Source organism: Tetrao urogallus (assembly GCF_951394365.1).
Source record: "Tetrao urogallus genome assembly, chromosome: 4".
NCBI lineage: Eukaryota > Metazoa > Chordata > Aves > Galliformes > Phasianidae > Tetrao > Tetrao urogallus.
Window position 1 is genome coordinate 71,097,469 of NC_136817.1, and position 23,316 is coordinate 71,120,784.

Sequence of the window (23,316 nt, forward strand, 5' to 3'; positions counted from 1 at the left end):
AAGTGGCTGGGTTTTTTTTTTTTTTTTTCCATTCTAGATAAATGATGTTATAAAACTTCAAGCCTTTATCCAAGGAAACAAAGCAGGAGAAGACTACAAAACCCTCTGGAAGCGTGGCCAAAAGAATAAAGCTAATATGCTTTGAATCTCTATTTGCAGAAAAATGCTGTTAGTGAGATCTGCAACACGAAGACAGCTATGAAAATCAGTTGGGGTGAAGTGGTGCAAAGAGTAGATGGGTAGGTAGGTAGGTGGCTGAAGGAAAAATTCCCTCTGGCTGAGGGAGTGGAATGCGCTGTCAGCAAGTTTGCTGATGAGACAAAACTGGGAAGAGTGGCTGATACAGCAAAAGGCTGTGCTGCCTTCCAGCGAGACCTGGAGAGTTGGGTGGGGGGAAACGGGATGAGAAAGAACAAGGGCAGGTGTAGAGTCTTGCATCTGGGCAAGAGCAACCTGAGTACCAGTATAGGTTGGGGGCTGAGCTGTTGGAGAGCAGCGTAGGAGAAAGGGATCGGGGGATCGTGGTGGGCAGTAGGAGGAGCATGAGCCAGCACTGTGCTCTCGTGGCCAAGAGGGCATCCTGGGGTGTATGAGAAAGAGTATGGATAGGAGGTCGCGAGGTTCTCTTTCCCCTCTACTCTGCCCTGATGAGTGGAGCATCTCCCTATGAGGAAAGGCTGAGAAAGCTGGGTCTCTTTAGCTTGGAGGAGACTGAGGGGTGACCTCATTGATGTTTATAAATGTGTGAATAGTGAGTGTGAGGAGGACGAAGGCAAGCTCTTCTCAGTGACATCCAGTGATAGGACAAGGGGCAATGTGTGCAAGCTGGAGCATAGGAGGTCCCGCATAAATAAGAGGAAAAACTTCTTCACGGCAAGGGTAACAGAACACTGGGATGGGCTGCCCAAAGAGGTTGTGGGATCTCCTTTGGAGACATTCAGCAGCTACCTGGACATGTTCCTGTGTGACCTAATCAGGTGATCCTGATCCAGCAGGGGGATTGGACGAGATGATCTTTGGAGGTCCCTTCCAATCCCTGACATTCTGTGATTCTGTGCAAACTTGGTTCACGGTAGTACTTTTGCTGCTGGGAAATAGGAGCGCTGATCTTTGGGGTAAGTTCAGCAAGGTGGACTCCCCTAAGCTGATACTGACTTCATCCTATAGCGTTGACTTCTGTCCTGATTTATTCCATGCAAGAAGTTCCGGATGCTGTCAGGAGTTATTCAAGCCCATTGGTGTTAATTTGATCCTGGACTGGCTGCTGCTTGACATGCTGTCTGCACAGAGATAACAAGTGCATTAATTGGTTTCCTGTCCTCTGATGTTTTGTCACTTGATTTTAGTTAATGCTGAAAACCCAGCTATGGCTGTGGTTCGGGAATTTGTTCACTTGCTCGATCGGACCCAGATTTTCAGGAGGAGCTGGAGCTAATGAAACTGTGTGAGGAAGTTGTGAGCTTGATCCGATCTAATCGACAGCTTGAAAATGACCTCAATCTCATGGACATCAAGATTGGACTGGTAGTGAAGATCAGAATGACACTGCAGGTAGGAAATGCAGTGCTGGGAGACTAGCAGAGTGAATTGAGGCCAATGGTAGTTAGCATGAGGACCTTCTGAGCCTGGATGTCACTTACTCAGATTCAGTGGGAACTATTTCCCCCAGAGTTACAGGTTTTCCTCCCAGTAAGTTCCTAACTGTTCCACTTATTACTATGTATCCCTAGAAAGATAACTGCAGAAGAAACATCAAGACTTCAAGCATTGTAGAAACAAAGCACCAGAAAAGAACCCACTCGGGACCAAGGGGAGAGCAATAGATGGTATGCTTGAAGGCTCTGAGAACTGTCTGTTCTCTTGTGGTTGCATTAGTCATGGATTTGCACATCTTAATTTCTTCTCACGTTTTGTGTGCTGTATCAGAAGGGGGAGGTGATTTCGGAGCAGGAAATGTACTCAAGCCTCTTGGTGTTGGTTGGCTGATGGAAGCCCCCTCTGTCACTTTGCTGACGATTGATTGCACACAAGAGCAACATTGCTGATACAGCGGTGCCTTTTTTTAATTCAAGCTGAAGTTACAGTCACCTTTTCCTTTGGTCCTGAATAGCGTGGCGCTAGGTTTGACCTTGTGTAAAATCTGAACCATGGCAGCTGTAAAGTTCAGTTCCAAAGGAGGCTCCAGCTCTTGGGCTGATGCTGTCAGCAAAAAGTATCATCGTTATCAGAGCATGTGGAGGCAGTGAGTCAGCAAAATGGAAACAGGGCTTGGGGCTTCAAGCGCAGTTGAGAAAGAAGGGCATTTTCAAGCATCTTCAGAACGCTACCAGCTCTGACAGTAGTCCCTGCTCAAAGCAATTAGTCCTTGTAGGTTCTCAACCAATTCTGGAACATGGGGACAAGACAGAAATCGCTGCTATAACAGATAATGTTTCACTTCATGATCTCCTGATGTACCTTGACTGCTTTATCCACACATAAGGAAGTGCTATCGTGCAGCTTTTTCCCATATTGCGTGTTATTTAAATGTGGAATCTGTCCCTCTTTGTTCTTTGCAGGATGTTGTTTCTCATAGCAAAAATCTTAGCAAGAAGAACAAGGAACAGCTCTCTGATGCGATGACACTGAACGAGCAAAAGGGAGGTTTGAAAGCTTTGAGCAAAGAGGAGAGGGAAAAGCTGGAAGCCTATCAGCATCTTTTCTACTTGAGGTATGCAGCTTTTCATTCACTCCTCTTGTCATAGATGCTTACGTGTTTTGGAACAGTCTGTACTTATGCTCTGCAGTGTTGAGGCACTGTCTGTCTCTGTGGTGTTGGCTCTGGTGGACACGTGCTGTATGGGAACTGCTGAGTCATGGCCTGAACCTCTGATTGATCACCTGAGGTGAGCAGTGAGTCAGGCAGAGGAGCACAGGTGAAGGCAATGCAGCTGTGCTGCTGGAAGGGGTGCAGCCAGGCTACAGCCCTCCTAGACCTGTTTAAGAGCTGGCTACCAGTGGGGAAGGATCTCTGCTGGAGATCTGCTCTGCTGGAGTTTTGTAAGTGAGCCCAGGATAGGGCTAAGCCTTCTATTTATTCTCCTTTTGTTAGCTTAGTCTGCTTTGTCAAACTCTCTTGTTTATTTCATAATTACAGCATCTTAATAGTCATTGATTATACACGTGCGCTAAGTAATTTTTCTTCTTGTTTTAGACTACTCCAACGTACTTGGCCAAGCTGCTTTTGCAGATGCCTCAAAACAAACCCTCAAAGTTGATGGATTCAGCCATCTTCACGCTGCATAACTACGCATGCAGTCAGAGAGAGGAATCTCTGCTGTTGCGGCTGTTGCAAACAGCATTGCAGGAAGAGATCAAGTACGTTGTAGCATGGGACGCAGCCTTGCTGTTGCCTCAGTTTGGACCGCTGCTAAAACAGAAGCTGTTCTGGTGTGATGTCCCGTGCTCATTTGCTGATAATGCTGAACTGTCCCTGCCTTCTGCTCAAGCTGTTTGGTGTCAGTCCTTTCTGTAACCTGGAAGGAGGAGGAATTACCTTTGTTCTTTAGGATTAAAGCCATTTTTCTTTAGCCAATGCTTTGTTGCTCAGGGAGGCACTATTTTTGATCTAATGCAGTGCTTTCCTAAGAGTCAGTCCAATCTAAGTTCTCTGCTGTCTAGTGAGAAGGACTTGGAACAGACTGCGAGCTTGGGCTTTACAGGCCAGAGTGAAGCTGACGCGAAGGACACTGTTTTCCAAAACTGATGAGGAGGCTGAAAATCAGATGCTGTCTGGTTTGGGTTTTTTACTGGCTGTCAGGCTTAAGGATTCTGGCTGTCTGTTGGCATAATTGAGTGGATTGCCCCTTAGGAGTTTGGTGTTTATGACTTCTGGCTGATAGGGAGCTTCACAACTTGCTAGGAAGACCAAATACATACGATGTTGGAGGCAATCATGCCTTTTTTGATGCTTTTAAGTATGAGGATGCTATGTGCCCTCCAACAGGTAACGTCTAAAAGGTTTGTTTAATTATTATTATCTTTTCTTGGAGTAGTAGTTCAGGAAAGTGCATGCATATGCTTTATTCTCTGCTGCTGGATTTGCCATAGCGGCATGCTGTGAATGGCTTTTGTTGCTGATTGCTTACTTGTTTAAATACTGAAAGAAAATAGTTCTGCCTGTGTAGAACTCCCTTTGTTTCCTCTGTATTTTTGAGATGCGCTCTTTCAACTGTGGTGCCCGTGGTCAGAAGGCACTGAGGCAGATCTTGGCCCCAGTTGTGAAGGAAATAATTGAGGACGAATCGCTCAACGTCAAAACGGATCCAGTGGATATTTACAAGTCCTGGGTTAACCAGATGGGATCTCAGAATGATGAGGCCAGGTATGGAAGCTGTTGCTACTGTTTTTTCCTACAAGTTGCTCAGCTGCTTTGCATTGCTCTGTTAATCGTTCCAAACCATCCCTGGATTCACTGTATGCATCTGTCCAATTGATACCAGCTTTTTTCCATCAGCTCGAGATGGCTTTCTTCTGAAAGGTATAAAGATCATCTTGTGACAGGGGTGTTGAGACTATTAGAAGTGAATCTCATTAAGAGATAGGCCAAAAAAGCCCCAAAGCATTTCTTCTGTGTTAACTCATAGATACAGATGCCGTAGATATTACTCTTCCAAGCCAATCTCTGCCCACAACTCGGGCAGGCTGCCCAAGGAGGCTGTGGATGCCCCATCCCTGGAGGCATTCAAGGCCTGGCTGGATGTGGCTCTGGGCAGCCTGGGCTGGCGGTTGGTGAACCTGCACGCAGCGGGAGGTTGGAACGAGATGAGCATTGTGGTCCTTCTCAACACAGGCCGTGTTCATAGAATCGTAGCAGGCAGCTGTTCCTGTCTGCCCACGAGAAGGTTTCATCCACTTGGTCATCCTGGTTGGTTGGCCTGTAGATCCCCCGCTACGTCATCTGTCCCTGTCCTCCCTTTAATCTGTGTCTATAAACTCTGGATCGGCTCCCATCCGTCCCCAGTCAGAGTTCTGTGTTTCTTCCAGTGCTTGATGTTCACCAGATTTTGAGGCTTCTGTTGTTGGTTGTTTTTGTTTAGTTTTTAACACACTTCAAGGGAAGTGGTGGAAAAGCAATGCTATGAAGTCAAAGACAACTCTCCCAACGCAGCATGCTGCGTGAGTTACTATCTTAACACTGCAATGTGCAGCTTGTGTTTTCACTGATTTATTTGCGACCTGAGGTACTCCTGCGTATCGCAGGTGACCTCCTTGGCTCTGGAGAGCGTGTCTGCATGTGGTACAGAAAGATACAGTTTAGAATTAGCTGGGCCTTTTCTCACAGTGACTGCTGCAGGGACAGCAGAGGACGTGAGAAGTCCTTTACTCTTTCAGTGCTAGCATTCTAATTAAAGTGAACGTGCAGCCTTTTGCAGCCAGGTGAGCGTGGATCTGTTTCTGTGTCAAGCCAAAAATTCTGCCTGGCACTGACAAAAGTCTATTAGGCTGAGGAGTGCTCACCTTCACATCTGACTTTTCCAAATAGCAAGTTGCCGTACGATGTTACCCCTGAACAAGCTCTTCATCATGGTGAGGTGAGGACGCACCTGGATGCCTCAATCCGAAATGTGAAGGCAATGACAGACAAGTTCCTGTCTGCCATCGTTGTTGAGCTGACAAAGTGCCGTAAGCCTGGTGTGTCACCGCATTATCCTGCAGCAGTTAATAGTGGGTTCATCCGTGAGGAATTCTCGCTTGCCTTTTATTTCCTTCGAAGTTACGGAATGCGTTTCATGGCCAAGGTACTGAAAGACTCCTGGCATGACAAGTTTCCTGATGCTGGCGAGGAGGAGCTTCTGAAGGTAAGGAGCTGAGCAGCTCTGTGAATAATTGTCTGCCACGCTGACTGCAGCAGATGCATCTCAGTGTTCTTTGTTGGGTGTACGTGTGCAGAGAAGTTTAAAAGCTGCAGTTTAAGTAGACAGGCTATTTGTTGTGATGGGTATAAAGTACTTTGCACTGTGCTTTGGATTGCTGGGTACATGTTTGTCAAAGGAGACATAATACAGCGTTCAGAAGAAGTCACCCTGCTGCTTTTCCTTTTGCTTTTAACATGTTGGGCATTGTGCCCCCGAGGTTTCTTGACTTTGGGATGCTGTTGCTGCTGAATGGTGCACCTTGGTTTTGCTGGTGTTATCTGAGTCAGTTGCTCTTTTTTTAAAGAGACAGTGCCAAGTTAGAAAGGTCCGTGTGCAAAATTCTACTATTCTCACTTCCCTTACAATATTCTAGGGCATTACAGTAGCTGCACCAAAGTATATGGTGTCATTTTTCATGATGTGTGGGCAGTTTTGTATTGTACATCTCCGTACTTTTGGAGAACGAAAAGGATGTTGGTAGTAAATGCTTCCAAATGAGCACAGCATTGTGGCTTTCATTGGAATTGTCCTGGCTTTTGTGATTTTAAAGATCTTTCTGTCTGTGAGGGCTCTTCTTAATAAAACCAAGAGTGGATTTTACATTACTTGCCACAGTCTCTTTAAGCTTTTCTGTCCCTGCTTCATTACGAAGTAATTACCAATCTGAATGCCGTTTTCTTCTCTCTTCTGGTTCCGTGCTTTCCCGTTCTGAGGCATCGATTCTTTCTGTGCAGGTGAATTCATTTTTTCCATCTGTAAATTGAGGTGGAAAGCTGCAGTTTTTATTAATCCTTGTGGAAACAATGTCACGGTCCATGCCGCGCTCAGAACTGCAGCTGTGTGTGGTGACTGCCTGTAGATGCATTAGGGCCTGAAACTACTCCTACAGTGTACTGTTCTTGTCTTCCTACTACCAGTTTTACTATTATCAACATGATTTCTCTCACAAATGTGTTTCTTGTGACAGGTAGTGAACGGTTTTGTCTGTTGTGACCATGTGCCGTCATCTGGGATAGGACAGCAAGAGCTGAAACAGCTGTCAAAACCATGACCTCTCTGAAAGCAGTTAATTTCTGGGGCAGCTTAGCAATGGCGAAGCTTCTTCTTTCTGTTTTTGCCATTTCTTCATGCCTCTGATCTCTTCTGTGCATTCAAATCGCACGTGAAGCAGGAGAAGCCCAGATTCTGTGACTTGGCTCTGCGCAGATTGATGTGAAACACCAGGAAATACTGAAGTATGTGGCGTGGGAACTTTTGCTGCATGTCAGCGTGCGGGACCAATGCCTTTTTGTTGTGGGAATTACTGCAGGCAAATATCCAATGTGGGTGCATGTGTGCATCTTGAACGGGGCCCACAGTTCACAGGAAAGTAATTTGTCAGAGCTCACTCAGAGTAGTTTCAGTAAGACTCAGTGGAGGTCTGTGCCACTGGTTTTCCACGTGTTTTTTTCTCTCCTCTACTTGTCCTAGATTGTTGGCAACTTACTCTATCACCGCTACGTGAATCCAGCCATGGTTGCACCGGATGCATTTGACATAATGGATCTTTCAGCTGGAGGGCAGCTGACTACAGATCAACGAAGAAACCTTGGTTCTGTTGCAAAGATGCTGCAGCACGCTGCGTCCAGTAAGATGCTCATGGGAGACGGTGCACATCTGAGCATCGTGAAGGAATACTTGTCACAGTCATACCAGAAATTCAGGTAGAAGGCTTCAGCTGATTGTGTTGAGGCGTTTGGCAGAGGACAATGTTGCAAACCAAAAGGAGTGATGAATTTGAAATGTAATAGATTCCATCTCTGTCAAAAAGGAGGTCTGTTGAAATTGAGAGGTTGCCCTTTGGGCTTCCACAGTCATTGATAATAATGACATATAAAATACGTAGCTGGAATTTACCAACTAGATATAGTATATTAATGAGCTGGTCAAAACAATTGGCTTTGCCATACAAGACTCCAGAGTAAAGGCTGTTTTTCTATGTGTTTATTATGATATTCTGGCCATTGAAAACTAGAGTGTGCATGTGTTCTTTCCTATATGCACCCTAGTTCTCTGTATGCAAACTAGATGGCACTTTGGATTAAACCAGGCTGGAATTCAGTTGTTTGTATAAGAAGATAACTTTTGAATGAAGAGCTTCTTGATGTCTGTCATCTTTTGTAAGAAAGAAAACTGGAAATGGCTGGGAGTGAGGATTATTCTTGCAGCTGAGACAGAAGGATGGGTGCACAAGGTCATTCGGTCCGTAGACTTGTCCTGCAGATGCTTACAGTGAGCTAATGCCGACATGGCCAGTACCAATAACTGAATCTTCTAGATGGCTTTTGATGTGATAAGCTATAGCTTGTCCAGTTGCAGTATGCTTGGGAACCATGGTTTAAAGAAGAACAGCTGCTGGGATGCTGATTACCTTTTTCTCCCTTTTTTTTTTTTTTTTTTTTTTTTAAGACGCTTTTTTCAGGTTGCTTGTGAGGTTCCTGAATTGCAGGATCAATTCAATATTGATGAATATTCTGGCTTCCTTCCTTGTCTATCCCTTCTGCAGAGCTTATAGCCATCAACCTGAATGCTCCAGTCATGGGAGCAGTCCCACCATGTTTCAGTAACAGCAGCTAGATCATAGTTAGCCTGGTGCACAATGGCTTCCAGTTCCTCCTGCTTGTTGCTCATGCTGCGTGCATTGGTATAGATGCACTTGAGCCGAGTCATTTGCCTCACTCCCAGCTCTAAAATCGTTCCCCTAGGCTCTTCTCTTGTGCGGCCTGTACTGTCCCCTTCCCCCGTCATAATTAGTTTATTGCACAGGAAGAAAAGCTTGATGTCTGTGCCAAGGGAGACGTACACCGCACTTGCGCTGCCTGGACAATTTGGAAACTGGAAATTCTGGGGTGTGCTGAAGCATGCCCTCTCAGGTCAGTCTAAGCATACATAGAGTAGACCTGTCTAACCAAACAGGTCATAGACAGTTCAACCCATTCTGTTGGGAAATACTCTCTCCTTCTAAGTACCTTTAGAACGTGAGTTTCTTCAATTAATTACTCAACTCATATGCTTTTCCTGAATGATCCTAAGTTCTTTTCTCAGGCTACATCTGCACTCTGCTCAGTCCAAGGAGAAATCCCTGCCCGCAGATGCAGTGACACAGCATGGCTCACAACCTCATTTTTCATTGCTTACTGTTATGGTAGCTGCCATCCATGTCCACCCTGCGTATTCTTAGAGCTCTTCTGGAGTCCATGGGGCAGACTTATGGTTGAACTAAAGGGAATTTTTTTCATACTGCTCTAGCTCCAGATGATTATCCCTAGTATCATTATATTAAAAAAAAAAAAAAAAAAAAAAAGGCGTTTTGAAGTAGTGTGATATATATTCTGTGCCTCAGAATGTGGCACGTGTGGCATGAGAGAGTTTTGAGGCCATGAGGACTGCCCAGACAGCATGAGAACGGTAAGAGCAGAGAGCTATAGGTGATGCAGCGCTATTCGTGCCACCCGCAGGAAGCGGGAGCTGGAACAAAATATGGCCAGAAGAGTGATCAGATTGTGTCTCGTAAGGAACTATTTCATTAGTTCTAGAACTTTGACAAAATGTATATTCAGGATGATGATCAGCATGGCAGGTGCTGGGAGCATGCCGAAAGAGAAATGGTCTGAAAACGTCGCTGCAATTTGAAATATATCCCCTTCCACAAAGCCCTCAGATCCGTGCTGCATCTGCATCCAAAGCAAGCCAGAGCCCTGTGCTTGTTGTAGCCGGAGCTATCGGTGCCAGGAGTTGCTGCTGTGTTTGCAAGGACGTTGTGTCAGCAGTGTGATGTCAGTGGGGTTGTTTGATGGCAATGAAACAGCTGAATGGTGTACCTCAAGACTAAGAAAAAAGATGGTAGTGGTGACTGTGTGTCTAGGTATAGATAGCTTGATAGAGATATATAGGACTCCAGTGTGGATTTTACATAGGCCCTGCGCTGCAAGGTACGCTGTTGGGAAGCAATGTCCATCTGCCCGAGGGCAGGAAGGCCCTGCAGAGGGACGGCCTGAGGCCAGCCGTACGAGGCTGCCCAGGAGCAAGCGCTGGGTCCTGCGCTGTGGTCATGGCAACCGCATGGCAGCTTCTGCAGGATTGGGCTGAGGTAGAATTCCAACCGCCCGCTGATTCTAGAATGTTGGGGTGTGTGATGGTGGAATCTTCTGGTCCTGTGACATGGTCTTGCCTCCCCACCCTGTCGTCATGGCGGAGCAGCCTGGTGGCCCTTAGTGATGTCACAAGCGGCTGGAATGAGGGGAGGAGCAGTGCGTGCTGCGTCCCTTCATTGGAGCGCTTGAGCTCTGCGTGAGTAGCTCGCTTGTTGCCCTTGTGCAGCGACTGAGTGCCTTTGTTTTCACCCCGTCTTGTGCAGCATCTTGTAGGTAAGCTGAGACAGGGCGTGGGATAGAGGGGTGGGCAGTGAGCTGTTGAGAACTGCTGGCTGGTGGAGCTCGTAGTGTCATACTGCTTACTCTTGACCATCAGACGTAATTTTTACTCCGTACCTACATTCCAACGCGATGCATAGAGGTGACATTTGTCTCGTGGCTTTTCCCTTGTCTTCTTTGCTAAATGGTGCAAGCTGACTGACCAGCTCTTTCTCTCTGCTCTCTCCTCCCCCTACCTGCTCCCTTGGTGCAGCTTTTGCTCGTGGAAGAACAGAGCAAAGTGACAAGAATCAGCTGCGAGTTCAAGACACTTGTCTACCTTGTTCTGATCTCCTGCCAGGTACGTGCCACGCTTTGTCCTCCCACGTGGTTTAGCAGCCCGCGTCGCACCGTGTTTAGTAACACAGCCCCATCCAGTTTTGATGGGACACTGGTCATGTGTAGGTCTTTTCCGCTTCCCTCCAGCTCAGCTCTCAGAAGGATGTTGTCTGTAGTGCTGTGACCAGCTGGTCTTAAGGAGACCAATCCCTTAGGCAGAGTCCGACCTCCGGTTTGTGCAGAGCTGCACAACATGACCACAAGCACGCGTGCTTCGGCTGTGTGAGTGTGCTGCCCGACAGCTGTGGGGAGCACAGCACAGTCCCCATCTGCTAGCAGAGGGATAGCCACTTGGTCAAATGCTGCCTAGTAGGCTCTCATTTGAATTGACTGAAGATAGTGGCTGTTTCTAGAACATCTGCCTATGCCAGTGGATAACTGAGGGTAGTTCTGAAGAAGTCTCTCAATAGAGTGGTGTGTGAAGAGAGAAAATATGAGGGTGTTTCTTTTCATTCCAGCTTGTCGTGCCTGCTGTGATGGGCGTTGCGTGCAGCGAGATCAGCCGTGGGCCTGACATGGCACGGATGGAGGTAGAGTATGAAGCTCTGATTGGTCTTTGTTCCCTGACTTGAGCCAACAGAGTGAGCTGCAGGTGTGCTCTCCTGCTTTTCAAGAGAGGCAGAGTCCTTCCAGCTCTATCTGTGTCCTGAAAAGCTGCCTTAAAAGCTTCATGTCCTTGCTGCGGGCATCTAGATGGCCGTGGAAGTCGTAGTACCGACAGAATCAGATGCGGCGTTATAAACGTGCGGAAGCATTTTCCCCGTCCTGCCTGGATGTTGTCACCCACAGACAAAGTGTTGTTCTCATATTCAGCAAGTGAAAGGAAGCTGGCACTTGTAGTGAGCCAAGGATTGGGTCAGTGGCCCAGCTGCTGTGTCCAGTCCATGGCTGAGGTCTCCAGGCAATAGGTGACAGGAAGTGAGCAGACTCTTACGCTCCTCTTTGGGAAGGCAGTAGTGCAAGCGTGGCAAGTTTATGAAACTGCCGGAGCCGTCTTGGTTGTGGAGTTTGTCCTCTTAGTCTGGGTAGAGAGATGCATCTTTGCACTGCCTGGCGATAGTGCTGCGCGCCGGGAAGGGAAACAGCTGTTATTAGACTTGCAGTTTCTTGTTAAGCGCTCGTGATAAGGACCGAGTGCATTTCCTGCAGCTTTCTCTGCCGATGTGCTCCTCACCCTGAAATCCTCCTTGCAGCCCTCAGCTCCTCACCGTGGCCTGTGCTCTCTGTTTCGGACTGAGAACAACGGGAAGCCCCTGCTGGTCTGTGAGGAGTCATCTCTTAATATTCCAGCTATTGGTGCTGCCCATGTTCTCAAGAGATACGTTGCCCAGGCACCGGATGAACTCTCCTTGGAGGTAAGCAGTTAAAGGCGTTCCTAGTTGTCGTGTACAGAAGAGTATAAGGTGTGAACGCATCAGGAATATTCTCAGACACCTTCAGAGTGTTTGGTGAGGTGAAGCCCAGAAGATTCAGTTCCAGATTAGACTTGCAGTGGGTTGGATGCAGGGAGGAGTTCAGCCATCTCCAAACTATGGCTGTATTTGGCATTGGAATCTTCTGATCAAAGAGCTACTGCCCAGTGTTGTAGCCTGGTCTCTGAGCGATGGCAGACCAGTGTATGGAGTGTGCAGATCTGTTCAGGATCTGTTCCGCTGACTTATGCCTGCGGTTTAATTGGAGCTCTCCCTTTGGCCAAGAGCCTGCTGCTTTTGAGAACCATTTCCTACCGAACAGCTGAATTCTGTATGTTGTGTATTGTAGTGACTCTTCTACCTCCACGTTCAGTTGTACAACCGCAAATGCCTGAAGAGCTGCACTGGTGCAATGGCTCTCAAGCTTGACGATATTGGGCAGTGCAGAAGAGTGCAGTCATTTGAGCTGCGCTTTCCTCCCAGCCGTGCTGAAGCTGGGATTGACGTTGCAATCTCTTGCAGGTGGGAGACCTCGTGTGCGTCATCGATATGCCACCTCAGGAGCTGAGCCCCCGCTGGAGAGGCAAGCACGGCTTTCAGGTAGGCACAAGCTTCAGACGTGAGAGCGCAACTTCGGTCGAGGCAGGAATCTCAGCTTAGAGCTGCCCTGCCTGCACAGCATGGCTCCACATGGAAAATGGTTTCCCTGTGTTGGTGTCAGGGGACTTTGCCTTTTGCTGTGGGCTTAGGCCAGAGCTGAAAGTTGGTCTTTGTAGCAAACTGTCTCCTCAATTAACTTAGAAAGAAGAGCCCTCACAACATGCATCAGGTCACGGCCACTGAACCGCACCTTTGGAAATGCAGCAGCTAGGACACGTGTTTCAGTGTCTCTGAGCACTTGTGCTTGCACCCATGCAGAAGGTGAAGTCAGTGTCTTTCAGGAAGTCGCTGCCTGTCAGCTGAGATGAGGCAGGGTAACAGAGCCTCTGTGTGCTTGCTGCTGCTGCTGGCTGCCGAACGCTGGGTAGCTCAGAGCTGGGGATGGCAGCTGCATCTCAGTCAGCAAGCAGAAAGTTCATAGGCTGTGCTAACTCAGATCTAGCTGCATCAATCTATCATAATCTATAGCTTCTGTATGAAGTCTTTCCCTTTGGGCACGCTTGAGATTTAGGGGCGCATAGCACACTTGTCCTTTCCCTGCTCCATATGTAGTTACATGGATAATTGGCTGCCGGTTTTGAATAATTATTAATTTTAAGCAGGCCATTTTTTGTTTGATTGTCTTACGGAGCACCCGGCAGGCACGTTATGAGGAAAATGTGATGTTTGAACAGTTCAGGCCTGAGAAACGCTGCCTTCAGTATCGCACCTCTCTTCTTCTTCTTGTTACAGGTTGGATTTTTCCCCAGTGAGTGTGTGGAGCTCATTAACGGAAAAGTCCCGGAGAGTCTCATCAATTCAGTGCCAAAGCCAGGTACGATGATACATTTGATGGTGCAGGGAAGCAAAATGGAGTCTTTTTTGGGTGTGTTCCGTGGTTAATACCTCCCTTATCCTTCCCACCTTATCCTCTGTGCTGATGATCCTTCATGCATAGCACGGGGCGTATGGCTGGTGTTTTGTAGGCAGCTAGAATGAGGGAAGGCAAAGGCAGTTCTCCTGCAAGTCAGTACGAGGCTGAGAACAGCCAGCGTCCCTGGTTCCCTGGGGAAATCCTAGAATCCTTGTAGAATAGCTTGGGAATGGAAGGGAGCTCAAGGATCATCAAGCTCCAAGCCCCCTGCCTCAAGCTGGGCTGCCAACCAAGCTCCACATTTAATGTGGGACTGGACCAGGCTGCCCAGGGCCCCATCCAGTCTGGCCTTGGACTCCTCCAGGGTTGGGGAAAATCCATTTTTGTACGCACTTGCTCATCATGTTCTTCCCGTTTTGAGGTGCTCTGTAGAATGTGTTGTGCTCGGCCTCTTCCAACGGAGCCAAGCCTAAAATGAACAGCTTTCTTCCTTTTGTTGTGCAGTGCCAAAGAAGCGCGGCAAGCTCCTCACCTTCCTTCGTTCCGTGGTGAAGGCCTGCCCAAAGCAACGGAAAGAGCGGGAGGTGGAGAAGGAAAGGGTGTTTGGCCGTGACCTGGGAGAGCATCTTCTCCACTCTGGTCGTGATGGTAAGGGACAGCCCATTCCTGAGAGCTTCCCTGTTTGGGAACCTAAAGATGAAAGGGAGATGGTATGTAGCAAGGGGCAGGTTGATACCAGTGGAGAAAAGGGGAATGGGAGTTGACGACTGAAAGATCAACTGAGTAGGTGATGGCTGCAAGGTAAATGCTCCCAAGGGACAAGCACATTTGTATTTGCTTAAAGCAAAGCCTGTAAGCCAATCCCATGGTAGCCTGAAAAGAAAGGAAGCCTTTTGGCCAAAGAGAGTGTCCTGCATCAGTTTCCCGCTCCTTGCGGGCGTGAGATTTTCCACCTCCATTGCCATGGGAGCTGTGATGGGACTTGCAATGTCTGCGGCTTCCCCGGAATTACTTTCTCCAGGCTGATTCCTAGGTCCTGGCATTTCTGGAATGCAAAGAACGCATCTCTGTCCAGTTTCCTCAGCAGCTCCTGCAGAGGTGTCTCTGACAGGTTTCCCCTTCAAGGAAGAGCTAAGCAGTAGCCTGGCTGGGCTTAGTGGATGGGATGTGACGGGAGCGCAGCCTAAGCCAGGACTTGAAGAAGGAGCTCCAGTAACCGCCGGCACGTGTTCTTTAGTCCCCCAGGTCCTCCAGAGCTGCGCCGAGTTCATCGAGCAGCACGGCGTGGTGCAGGGGATATACCGCCTGTCCGGCGTCGCGTCCAGAGTCCAGAGACTGCGGTAAGAGTGCTGCGACTGACAGACACAGCTGCCAGCAGGGGCACGTGCCCTGTTGCGGGCGTTCAGAGGCCTGCGGGCAATGCCTTAGCACAAAGAAAAGGTCTCCTTTGGGAACATCCCATCCAGCACGGCTGACGTGGTGCTGCTGGCCGAGTGTTTGTGTTCTCCTGTACATCAGGAAGCCCTTCCAACTCTGGATTGCATTGGGTGTGGCTTTTGACTTGCTTTCCTCTTTCTCAACCATTTTCGTGTCCTTCTCTGCAGCCAGGAGTTTGAGTCTGAGCAGGTTCCTGAGCTGACCGTCCGCGACGTTCACAGCGCGAGCTCCCTCTGCAAAATGTACTTCAGGGAGCTCCCGAACCCCCTGCTGACCGACCAGCTGTACGACAAGTTCTCGGTAAGCACAAGGCAACGCCGTTCCTTTACCTCTTCCCTGGGCCTCTTGGGAGATGGCTGCAGCAGTGCCCCAGCTCCGAGGCCCTTCTTCTGTTATCCCCATGGGGTTTACTCGCATGTCTTTGCCACATCCTGCATGGTGCTGATGCCACTTCTGGTGGCCCCAGGAGGTGGTTCTTTCCATATTCACAATGCTTGCGAGAATTCCTGTGTTGTTTGTTTGTTTGTTGCTATTCCCCAACTATTTCTGGAACGGGAAGGGGATTAATAGCCAAGTGTACTTGGAGATGAATGCCCCGTGCGAGGAGCTGAGCTGCCCAACCAGGCTGTAAACTGGCCCGGTGCTTGGACTCCTTGGCCGTGGTGGCACCAGCTGCGTGCCGCTATGTTCCCCAGATGCCTGTGGGGAGGCCTAAAGTCTTTCTCAGTGCTGACCAGCAGCGTGCTGTGCCCATGGTTCCCGACCCTGCGGCAGGTATCTCGCCTGATTTGTGTCTCAATCCCTTTCTGCCCTTTTCCAGGATGCTGTTGGTGCCACTACGGAGGAGGAGCGGCTGGTCAGAATGCGGGACGCCATCCAGCAGCTGCCCGCTCCTCACTACAGGTCAGTGCTGCCCTCAGCCCGCTGAGCTCAGCCCTGCTGCACTTCAGAGGGCAAAGTGCAATTCCAGGCTTTGTCTCACGCGAGCAACGGGATGCCTGGGTGTGCTGAAACACTGCATGGGGTTAATTGATGGGGTCAGTTCCTGGGTACGGGGGCACGCTTGGTGCAGCTGATGGCTGTGGCTGTGCTGTGCTGGTGCTGGGTGCTGCAGCGTGGCACTTGGTCAAGTTGGATCTACTTCATCTTCAGTGACAGTAGCAGTAATAACAACTAGTGTGAATTGAGGTTTGCTTTGTGAGTCGCAGCACGGGATGCTGGCTGGTGCTGAACATTTGCCGCTCTTGTTTCCCAGGACCCTGGCGTATCTGATGAGACACTTGGCCTGTTTGTCTGCGAACAGCTCTGTCACCAACATGCACGCTAAGAACTTAGCCATTGTGTGGGCTCCAAACCTCCTAAGGTAAACTTCTTTTTCCGTTTCAACAGAACGCTTACATCTGTTCTCCAGTAAGATAAAGCAGTCCTCCCTTCTTCTGCACCACATGTGCTCTTCTCCTGTAAAATGTGCAGTGAGTGGCTGAGAGCAGAGCAGGAGCCTGGACTGTTCTCCAACCCCACGTGGGCACAATTGCTAGATGAGCATTGCTGCTCTCTTGTTTAGATGGGGCTGGTGTGTCCTTGATCAGCCAGGAGAACTTCTTCAGTGGCATCACTGACTGCCCACTGCGGAAGTCTCCGGAGCTCAGTTTGACAGCTTTGGGCTGCAACAGTTCAGACCCGGGGAAGCGATGTTGGCTGACTGACTTCTAAAACCTGCCTTTTCTGCAGATCACAGCAGAGCGAGTCTGCCTGTGCCAGCGGGAGAGCTGCCTGCACGGAACTGCAGACGCAGTCAGCCGTGGTGGAATTCATCATCGACCACACAGACGTCCTCTTCTGCTCCACATCTGGACCTGACATCGCAGATGGAGCAGGTGAGTGTCTTCCTCCATTAGCTTTATCTTGATCAGACACCTGGATCAAATGCAGGCCTTCTCCAAGTCCTTTGAAATACACTTTTCCTGTCGAGGGGACAGCAGACTTCTGGGCTTAGGTTAGAATCTGGCACCCTGTTGCTGGATGCTGAGAATGTGCAAGCCCAAACGTGACAAGAAGAAAACCGTCACTGTCATTATGATGTTTTGCAAGCAGGTGAAGCTTGATTAACGTGTGGCAGCAAAGCTTTCTGAGTTCACCGTACCTGCTTTCTAGGGTTTTTGTTTGCCTGTTTCGATACAGGGAGCTGCTCTTAATTATGACTGCGTCCTTTGCCATAGACACACCTCTGAGCACATGGTTGTTTTCAGCTGCTCTTCTTGCAGCGGCTCGGAGAAGCAAATCTGAGAGAAACACAGCAGCTCCCCCGGACCTGTGATGGCCGTAGTGCTGCCGCTTTCTGATCCTGGCTCTCACCTGTGGTTTTCCCTTACAGGGCACAGTTCTCTCTCAGGACCCCAGTCTGTGCAGGCGTCTTCTCCTGCCACAGAGCTGCTCAGCCTGGAGGAGGCGCAGGCACGGAGGCGAGGCCACAGCAGCTCTCCTGTGGTTGTGACAGAGAGCAGGGACATAGAGGTGGAAGAAGGCCCCACAGCTGTACGGGGGAAATTCCACACAGTCATCGACTTTCCACCTGAAAGGTAAAGAGGACTTCCTTTTCCAGTACCTTATCATCATTGTTTGGGTGGGTTTTTGTGGTTTCTTTTTGTGTTGGGTTTTTTTTTTTTTTTTTTTTTTTTTTTTGCCCCCATTATTTCTAGTGCCAAAGCTTGCTGAAAGTCAGTTAAACTGATGGTGCCTGAAGTGTTGCAGTGAATCTGCACTCCCTTTGCACTGTGAGACTGAACTCACATTCAGTTGCCCGCCGGGCTGAGTTTAGCCACACAAGGCTGGCATTCCCTCCTTGCTGGGCAGGCAGTCACGAGCTGCATAAAGCCATGCTGACGTCTATCCCGGCCTGTGCTGGCTGTACCTGGAAACATTGGGGTTTTCCGGACTTGAGGGCCACGTGCCTGAATCCAATTCCAGTTGTCCTCGAAGCAGAGCTGTTGGTCAGACCTGCTGGCACGAGAAACTAGACATGGCAGTGAGATGGGGCCGATGAGCTGTCAGTGTCAGAGTCAGAGATGCTTCTGAAGTTCCACGCACGACTCACACCATTCCCTGTTTTCTCTCTCCAGACCAAGTCCACCCAGCAGGATGAAGGAATCACCAGCTGGCTGTTGGTGTTCCTGCTTCAGCCTGGGAAAACCATCCTCTGTGGCCAAGCGCCAACCGCAGCGCCGTCCCAGGGAGCCCTCAGAGACAGACGTTGTAGTGCTGGCAGGTAAGGGTGCAAATCCAGCTTTCAACACCCTGCTTCTCAGCAACGTAGAATTCTTGCTGTCAGTGGGCTTGTATCTCCTTCTAGCGTTCCAGCCCATACCTGACACCTTCAGTTCTCCCCTGATCAAGAACCACTTTTGTAATTCAGCTTGGGAGAGTTTGACACCAAGCCCTGTTCATTCTTTTATAGGTGATTCGAGCTCTTGTCAACCGAGCAGAGCTGGAGCAAGTAGCGATGCTGGGCTGCGTGCTTCCATGAATGGAGAGCTCGCAGGAAGCACAAATGGCTGCAGTTCAGCTGACAGCGTGCCGCATAACAACAGTGGCGCACACAAGGAGCTGATCCAAGTTCAAGCCCTCATTTCTCCCGGCTCTGCTGAAGATGCTGACCTGAGCCTGCCAGACACCACAGGCACCAGCCTGGACTGTGACCCGGTGCCTGTGCAGTGCAGCCCAGCCCAAGCAGAGCCTGAGTGCCCCGACAGCAGCACCTCCATACAGGAGCAGGTCAGCACCAGCGAGGAGAAGCAGAGCCTCTTGGAGGGGGGCTTAGAATCAGGCCTCCAGTCCCAGGCACCGGGCAGCAGCACTGAGAGCTCTGAGCCACTCTCTCCGTGAGCTTTCCACCCAAGAGAGGACGATTGCCATCTTTACCTGGACCTCTCACGCCCTCCTGTCTTTTCCTTTAATAATAAAAGCACACTTGTGCTCACTCAACGCCTTGACTGCCTGAGGAGTTTTCATTCCCGGGGACTGGGATGAATGCAACACACAGCAAAGCACCTCAGCTTGCAACGCTGAGGCTGTGGGGTGCATGAAGCAGAGCTCCAGGTTTGTTCCCGTTTTGTCTGGCTTCGGGATGTCTGCAGCTCCCATTTGGTACAGTAGCAAACCATCTCTAGCATCCTGGATGCTGCTCGTGATAACCCCAAGCTTCCTGGCGGTGGCTTTGTGATGCCTTTCAGGGCTTTTGGATGCACTGTGATGCCTTGGCTGCTCCCTATCACCTCTCTCCTCCGGCCGCGTCCATTCCTGGCTCCCAACCTCCGAGCTGCCTGCGCAGATCACCTGCAGCCGTGTCCTCATCACGCTGCAGAAGGACGAGCTCATCCTGGCCCGGCCTCTCATTGGTCCGGGGCAGCGCTGTCCCGCCCCTGCCCGTCTCTCGTTGGTCAGCGGCAGCGCTGTCCCGCCCCTGCCCGCCTCTCATTGGTCAGCGGCAGCGCTGTCCCGCCCCTGCCCGTCTCTCATTGGTCAGCGGCATCGCTGTCCCGCCCCTGCCTGCCTCTCGTTGGTCCGCGGCAGCGCCGCCGGCTGCCATTGGCTGAGGCGCCGTGCGCGGGAGCGAACGTTGGGAGGCGGCTGTTGGAGGCGCGGCTCTCCTCGTAGAACGCTGCTGCAGCCGCCTGTGCCGCCCGGTAGGAGACCGCGGCGGCAGCCGGAGCTGTCCGGGCGGCACCGAGAGGGAAGCCGCGGCAGCTCGGGAGCGAGTGCTGAGGACAGCTGTGCCGGAGGTGTGTTGGAGAGCGGTGCCGGGACGGGGAGAGGGGCTGTGAGGGGCTCTAGGAAGCTGCGGGGAGGCGACGGGGGGGGGGGGGGGGTTTGGGGGGGGTTTGGGGGGGGAGGGGGGGAAGGGATATAGCGAGATGTGAGGCTGTAGGCGCCTGTGAGGGGATGTAGGGGTTATGGGGAGCTGTTGGGGGGGAGAGGCAGATACGGGGCTCTAAGGGTCTTGTATAGGGAGATAGGAGGCTGTGGTGGGCCATAGGGTCATATGGGACTATTGGGGGCTGTTGGGAGCTGTAGGGAGGAAGGAATATGAAGCTGTAGTGCATTGTGGGGGGACTGTTGGCGTGGATATGTAGATTTCTATAAAAAATGAAGCCCCTGTTTTGGGCTGCATTGCAAAAGGGGTGACCAGCAGGGAGAGAGAGGTGATTGTCCCCATCGACTGAGCTCCTTTGAGGCCTCATCTGCAGCGCTGCATCCAGGCCTGGGGCCCGCAGCACAGGAAGGACGTGGAGCTGTGGGAGCGGGTGCAGAGGAGGCACTGAGATGTCAGAGGGCTGGAGCAGCTCTGCTGTGAGGAGAGGTTGAGGGCAGTGGGCTTGTTCAGCCTGGAGAAGCGTAGTCTGCAGGAGATTTCATTGTAGCCTTGCAGTACTTGAGGGGAGTGTATAAGCAGGAAGGGGAATGGCTGTTTACGAGGGTGGATGGTGATAGGACAAGGGGGAATGGTTTTAAAGTGAGACAGGGGAGGTTTAGGTTGATATTAGGAGGAAGTTTTTTGCACAATGGGTGGTGCCACACAAGAACAGGTTGCCCAGGCGTCAGTGATTTACAGGCTGGTTCGGCCCTGTTCTGTGACTGACGGGGTGGAGGGATCCGTGGATCCGTGGATCCGTGCTTCTGGAAAAGGGAAACAGGGAGAATGATTTCAAAATAATTGAAAACAGCCTTTACAGAAAGCAGGCGGCACCTATCGACTGGTACAAGATCCAAGAGAAATTAATAAAATGGTTCTCAAATGACACCCCCTGCTTCCTGAGCCCTGTAATTTAATGAGTCAAATCCCACATGGACACAAATGGTTCAGTGTAACAGACCTCAGAGATGCTTTCGGGACCTGCATTTTAGACTCAGAGAGCCGAGATCTTTTTGCCGTTGTACGAGAGGATCCAAAAATGCGACAAAAATAGCAAGATAGGTGGTTTGGTTTACCCCAAGGGTTCATAGGGTCACCTAATTGATTTTATTATATTTTATGTGTTATATTATTATAGGTATTATATATTGTGTTATTATGTGTTATTTTATATACATTGTATATTTTATATTTTATTTTTGTTTTAACTAATGAAGTGCTGGAGAAAGTTTTGGGAAAGTTTCAGGTTGAAGAGTTGGTAAAGCTGTGACAGTATGTAGATGATGTGCTGAGTTGTGGAAAAGAGGGAGTCTAAAGTCTAGAGGAGAAGTCTAGGAGAAGTCTAGAGAGAAGACTAGAGGGAGTCTAACTCAAATGTTAGGGAATGCTTTTACGCTACTGAGATTATGACTGGGGACGATAACGTTGAATCCCTATGGGTAAAGATCAGAGGAAGGGCTGACAAGACAGGCACCCTGGTGGGCGTCTGTTATAGACCCCCAAATCAAGATGAAGAAACAGACGATGTATTCTATAAGCAGCTGGCACAAGCTGCACAGTCGCCTGCCCTTGTCCTCATGGGGGACTTTAACTTCCCTGACGTATGCTGGGAGTACAGCACAGCACAGCACAGAGGAAGCAGTCTAGGAGGTTTCTGGAATGCGTAGAGGACAACTTCCTGATACAGCTGGTCGGAGAGCCCACGAGAGGAACTGCCCCACTAGACCTGCTGTTCACAAACAGGGAAGGTTTGGTGGGAGATGTGGAGGTTGGAGGCTGTCTTGGACAGAGTGATCATGAAATGATAGACTTCGTGATTCACGGTGGAGCCTGGAGGGGGAATAGTAATACTGCTACCTTGGACTTCAGGAGGGCGGACTTTGAATTGTTCAGGGGACTAACAGGGGGAGTCCCCTGGCATTCAGTCCTAGCAAGCAAAGGGGTCCAAGAGAGCTGGTTGCTCTTCAAAAAGGAAGTCTTAAGGGCGCAGGAGCAGGCAGTCCCCCTGAGCTGCAAAATGAGCCGGCGGGGAAGAAGACCGGCGTGGATGAATAGGGAGCTATTCCTGAGGCTCCGGGAGAAAAAGAGAATCTACCGCCTGTGGAAAGAGGGACAGGCCACTCAAAATGAATACAGGGAAGTTGTTAGGATGTGTAGAGGTGAAATCAGAAAGGCAAAAGCCCAGCTTGAATTTAACCTAGCTGCTGGTGTGAAAAGGAATAAGAAACTCTTTTATAAATACATTAACAGTAAGAGGAGGACAAAGGAGAATATCCACTCTTTGCTGGATGAGGCTGGGAATGTGACCACTGAGGATAAGGAAAAGGCGGAGGTTCTGAATGCCTTCTTTACGTCTGTCTTTAAAAGTCAGACCAGTTATCCTCAGGATACCCCTCTCTCTGACCTGGTAATCTCGGCCGGGGAGCACACGAACCCCCCTGCGATTCTGAAAGAAACAGTCAGAGACCTACTGCTCCAGCTGGACTGTCACAAGTCGATGGGGCCAGATGAGATCCACCCGAGAGTGCTGAGGGAACTGGCGGAGGTGATAGCCGAGCCGCTTTCCATCATCTGTCAGCGCTCCTTGTTGACTGGTGAGGTCCCAGATGACTGGAGGCTTGCCAATGTGACTCCCATTTATAAGAAAGGTCGTAAGGAGGATCCGGGGAACTACAGGCCTGTCAGCCTGACCTCGGTGCCAGGGAAGGTTATGGAGCAGATCGTCTTGAGGGAGATCATGCGGCATGTGCAGGGTGACCGGGGGATCAGGCCTAGCCAGCATGGGTTCATGAAGGGCAGGTCCTGTTTGACCAACCTGATCTCCTTCTATGATCTAGTGACCCATCTGGTGGATGAAGGAAAGGCTGTTGATGTGGTCTACCTAGACTTCAGCAAAGCCTTTGACACTGTCTCCCACAGCATTCTCCTGCAGAAGCTGGCAGTCAGAGGCTTGGATGGGTACACTCTTGGCTGGGTGAGGAGCTGGCTGGAGGGCCGGGCGCAGAGAGTGGTGGTGAATGGAGTCAAATCCAGCTGGCGACCGGTCGTGAGTGGTGTTCCGCAGGGGTCGGTGCTGGGGCCTGTCCTCTTCAATATCTTTATAGATGACCTCGATGAGGGCATCGAGTGCACCCTCAGTAAATTCGCAGATGACACCAAATTGGCTGGAAGCGTGGATCTGCCTGGGGGTAGCGACGCCCTACAGAGGGATCTGGACAGGCTGGAGAGCTGGGCTGGAGCCAATGGGATGAGTTTCAACAAGGCCAAATGCCGGGTCCTGCACTTCGGCCACAACAACCCCAGGCGACGCTACAGGCTTGGGGCGGTGTGGCTGGAGGACTGCGTAGAGGAAATGGAC

The 23,316-nt window shown here is 50.1% G+C and overlaps 1 protein-coding gene and 1 pseudogene across 2 annotated transcripts in view; both read left to right on the plus strand.

Annotated features, from left to right (window-relative positions):
- The window catches only part of LOC306945477 (ras GTPase-activating-like protein IQGAP1), a gene marked incomplete at both ends in the record, with an annotated part of 41,272 nt that extends 33,668 nt beyond the window's left edge, over positions 1-7,604 (plus strand). The window contains 8 exon segments of the mRNA XM_079534199.1: positions 38-113; positions 1,347-1,400; positions 1,403-1,551; positions 2,559-2,714; positions 3,194-3,364; positions 4,167-4,363; positions 5,525-5,840; positions 7,368-7,604. Coding sequence (XP_079390325.1) covers positions 38-113; positions 1,347-1,400; positions 1,403-1,551; positions 2,559-2,714; positions 3,194-3,364; positions 4,167-4,363; positions 5,525-5,840; positions 7,368-7,604 — 1,356 coding nt within the window.
- A 580-nt stretch (positions 7,605-8,184) lies between these two features.
- Positions 8,185-23,316, plus strand: part of LOC306945479 (ras GTPase-activating-like protein IQGAP1) — a 35,116-nt pseudogene continuing 19,984 nt past the window's right edge. The window contains exon 1 of the transcript in view: positions 8,185-8,191. The product of the transcript in view is annotated as a ras GTPase-activating-like protein IQGAP1 (transcript). The remainder of the gene's footprint in view (positions 8,192-23,316) is intronic.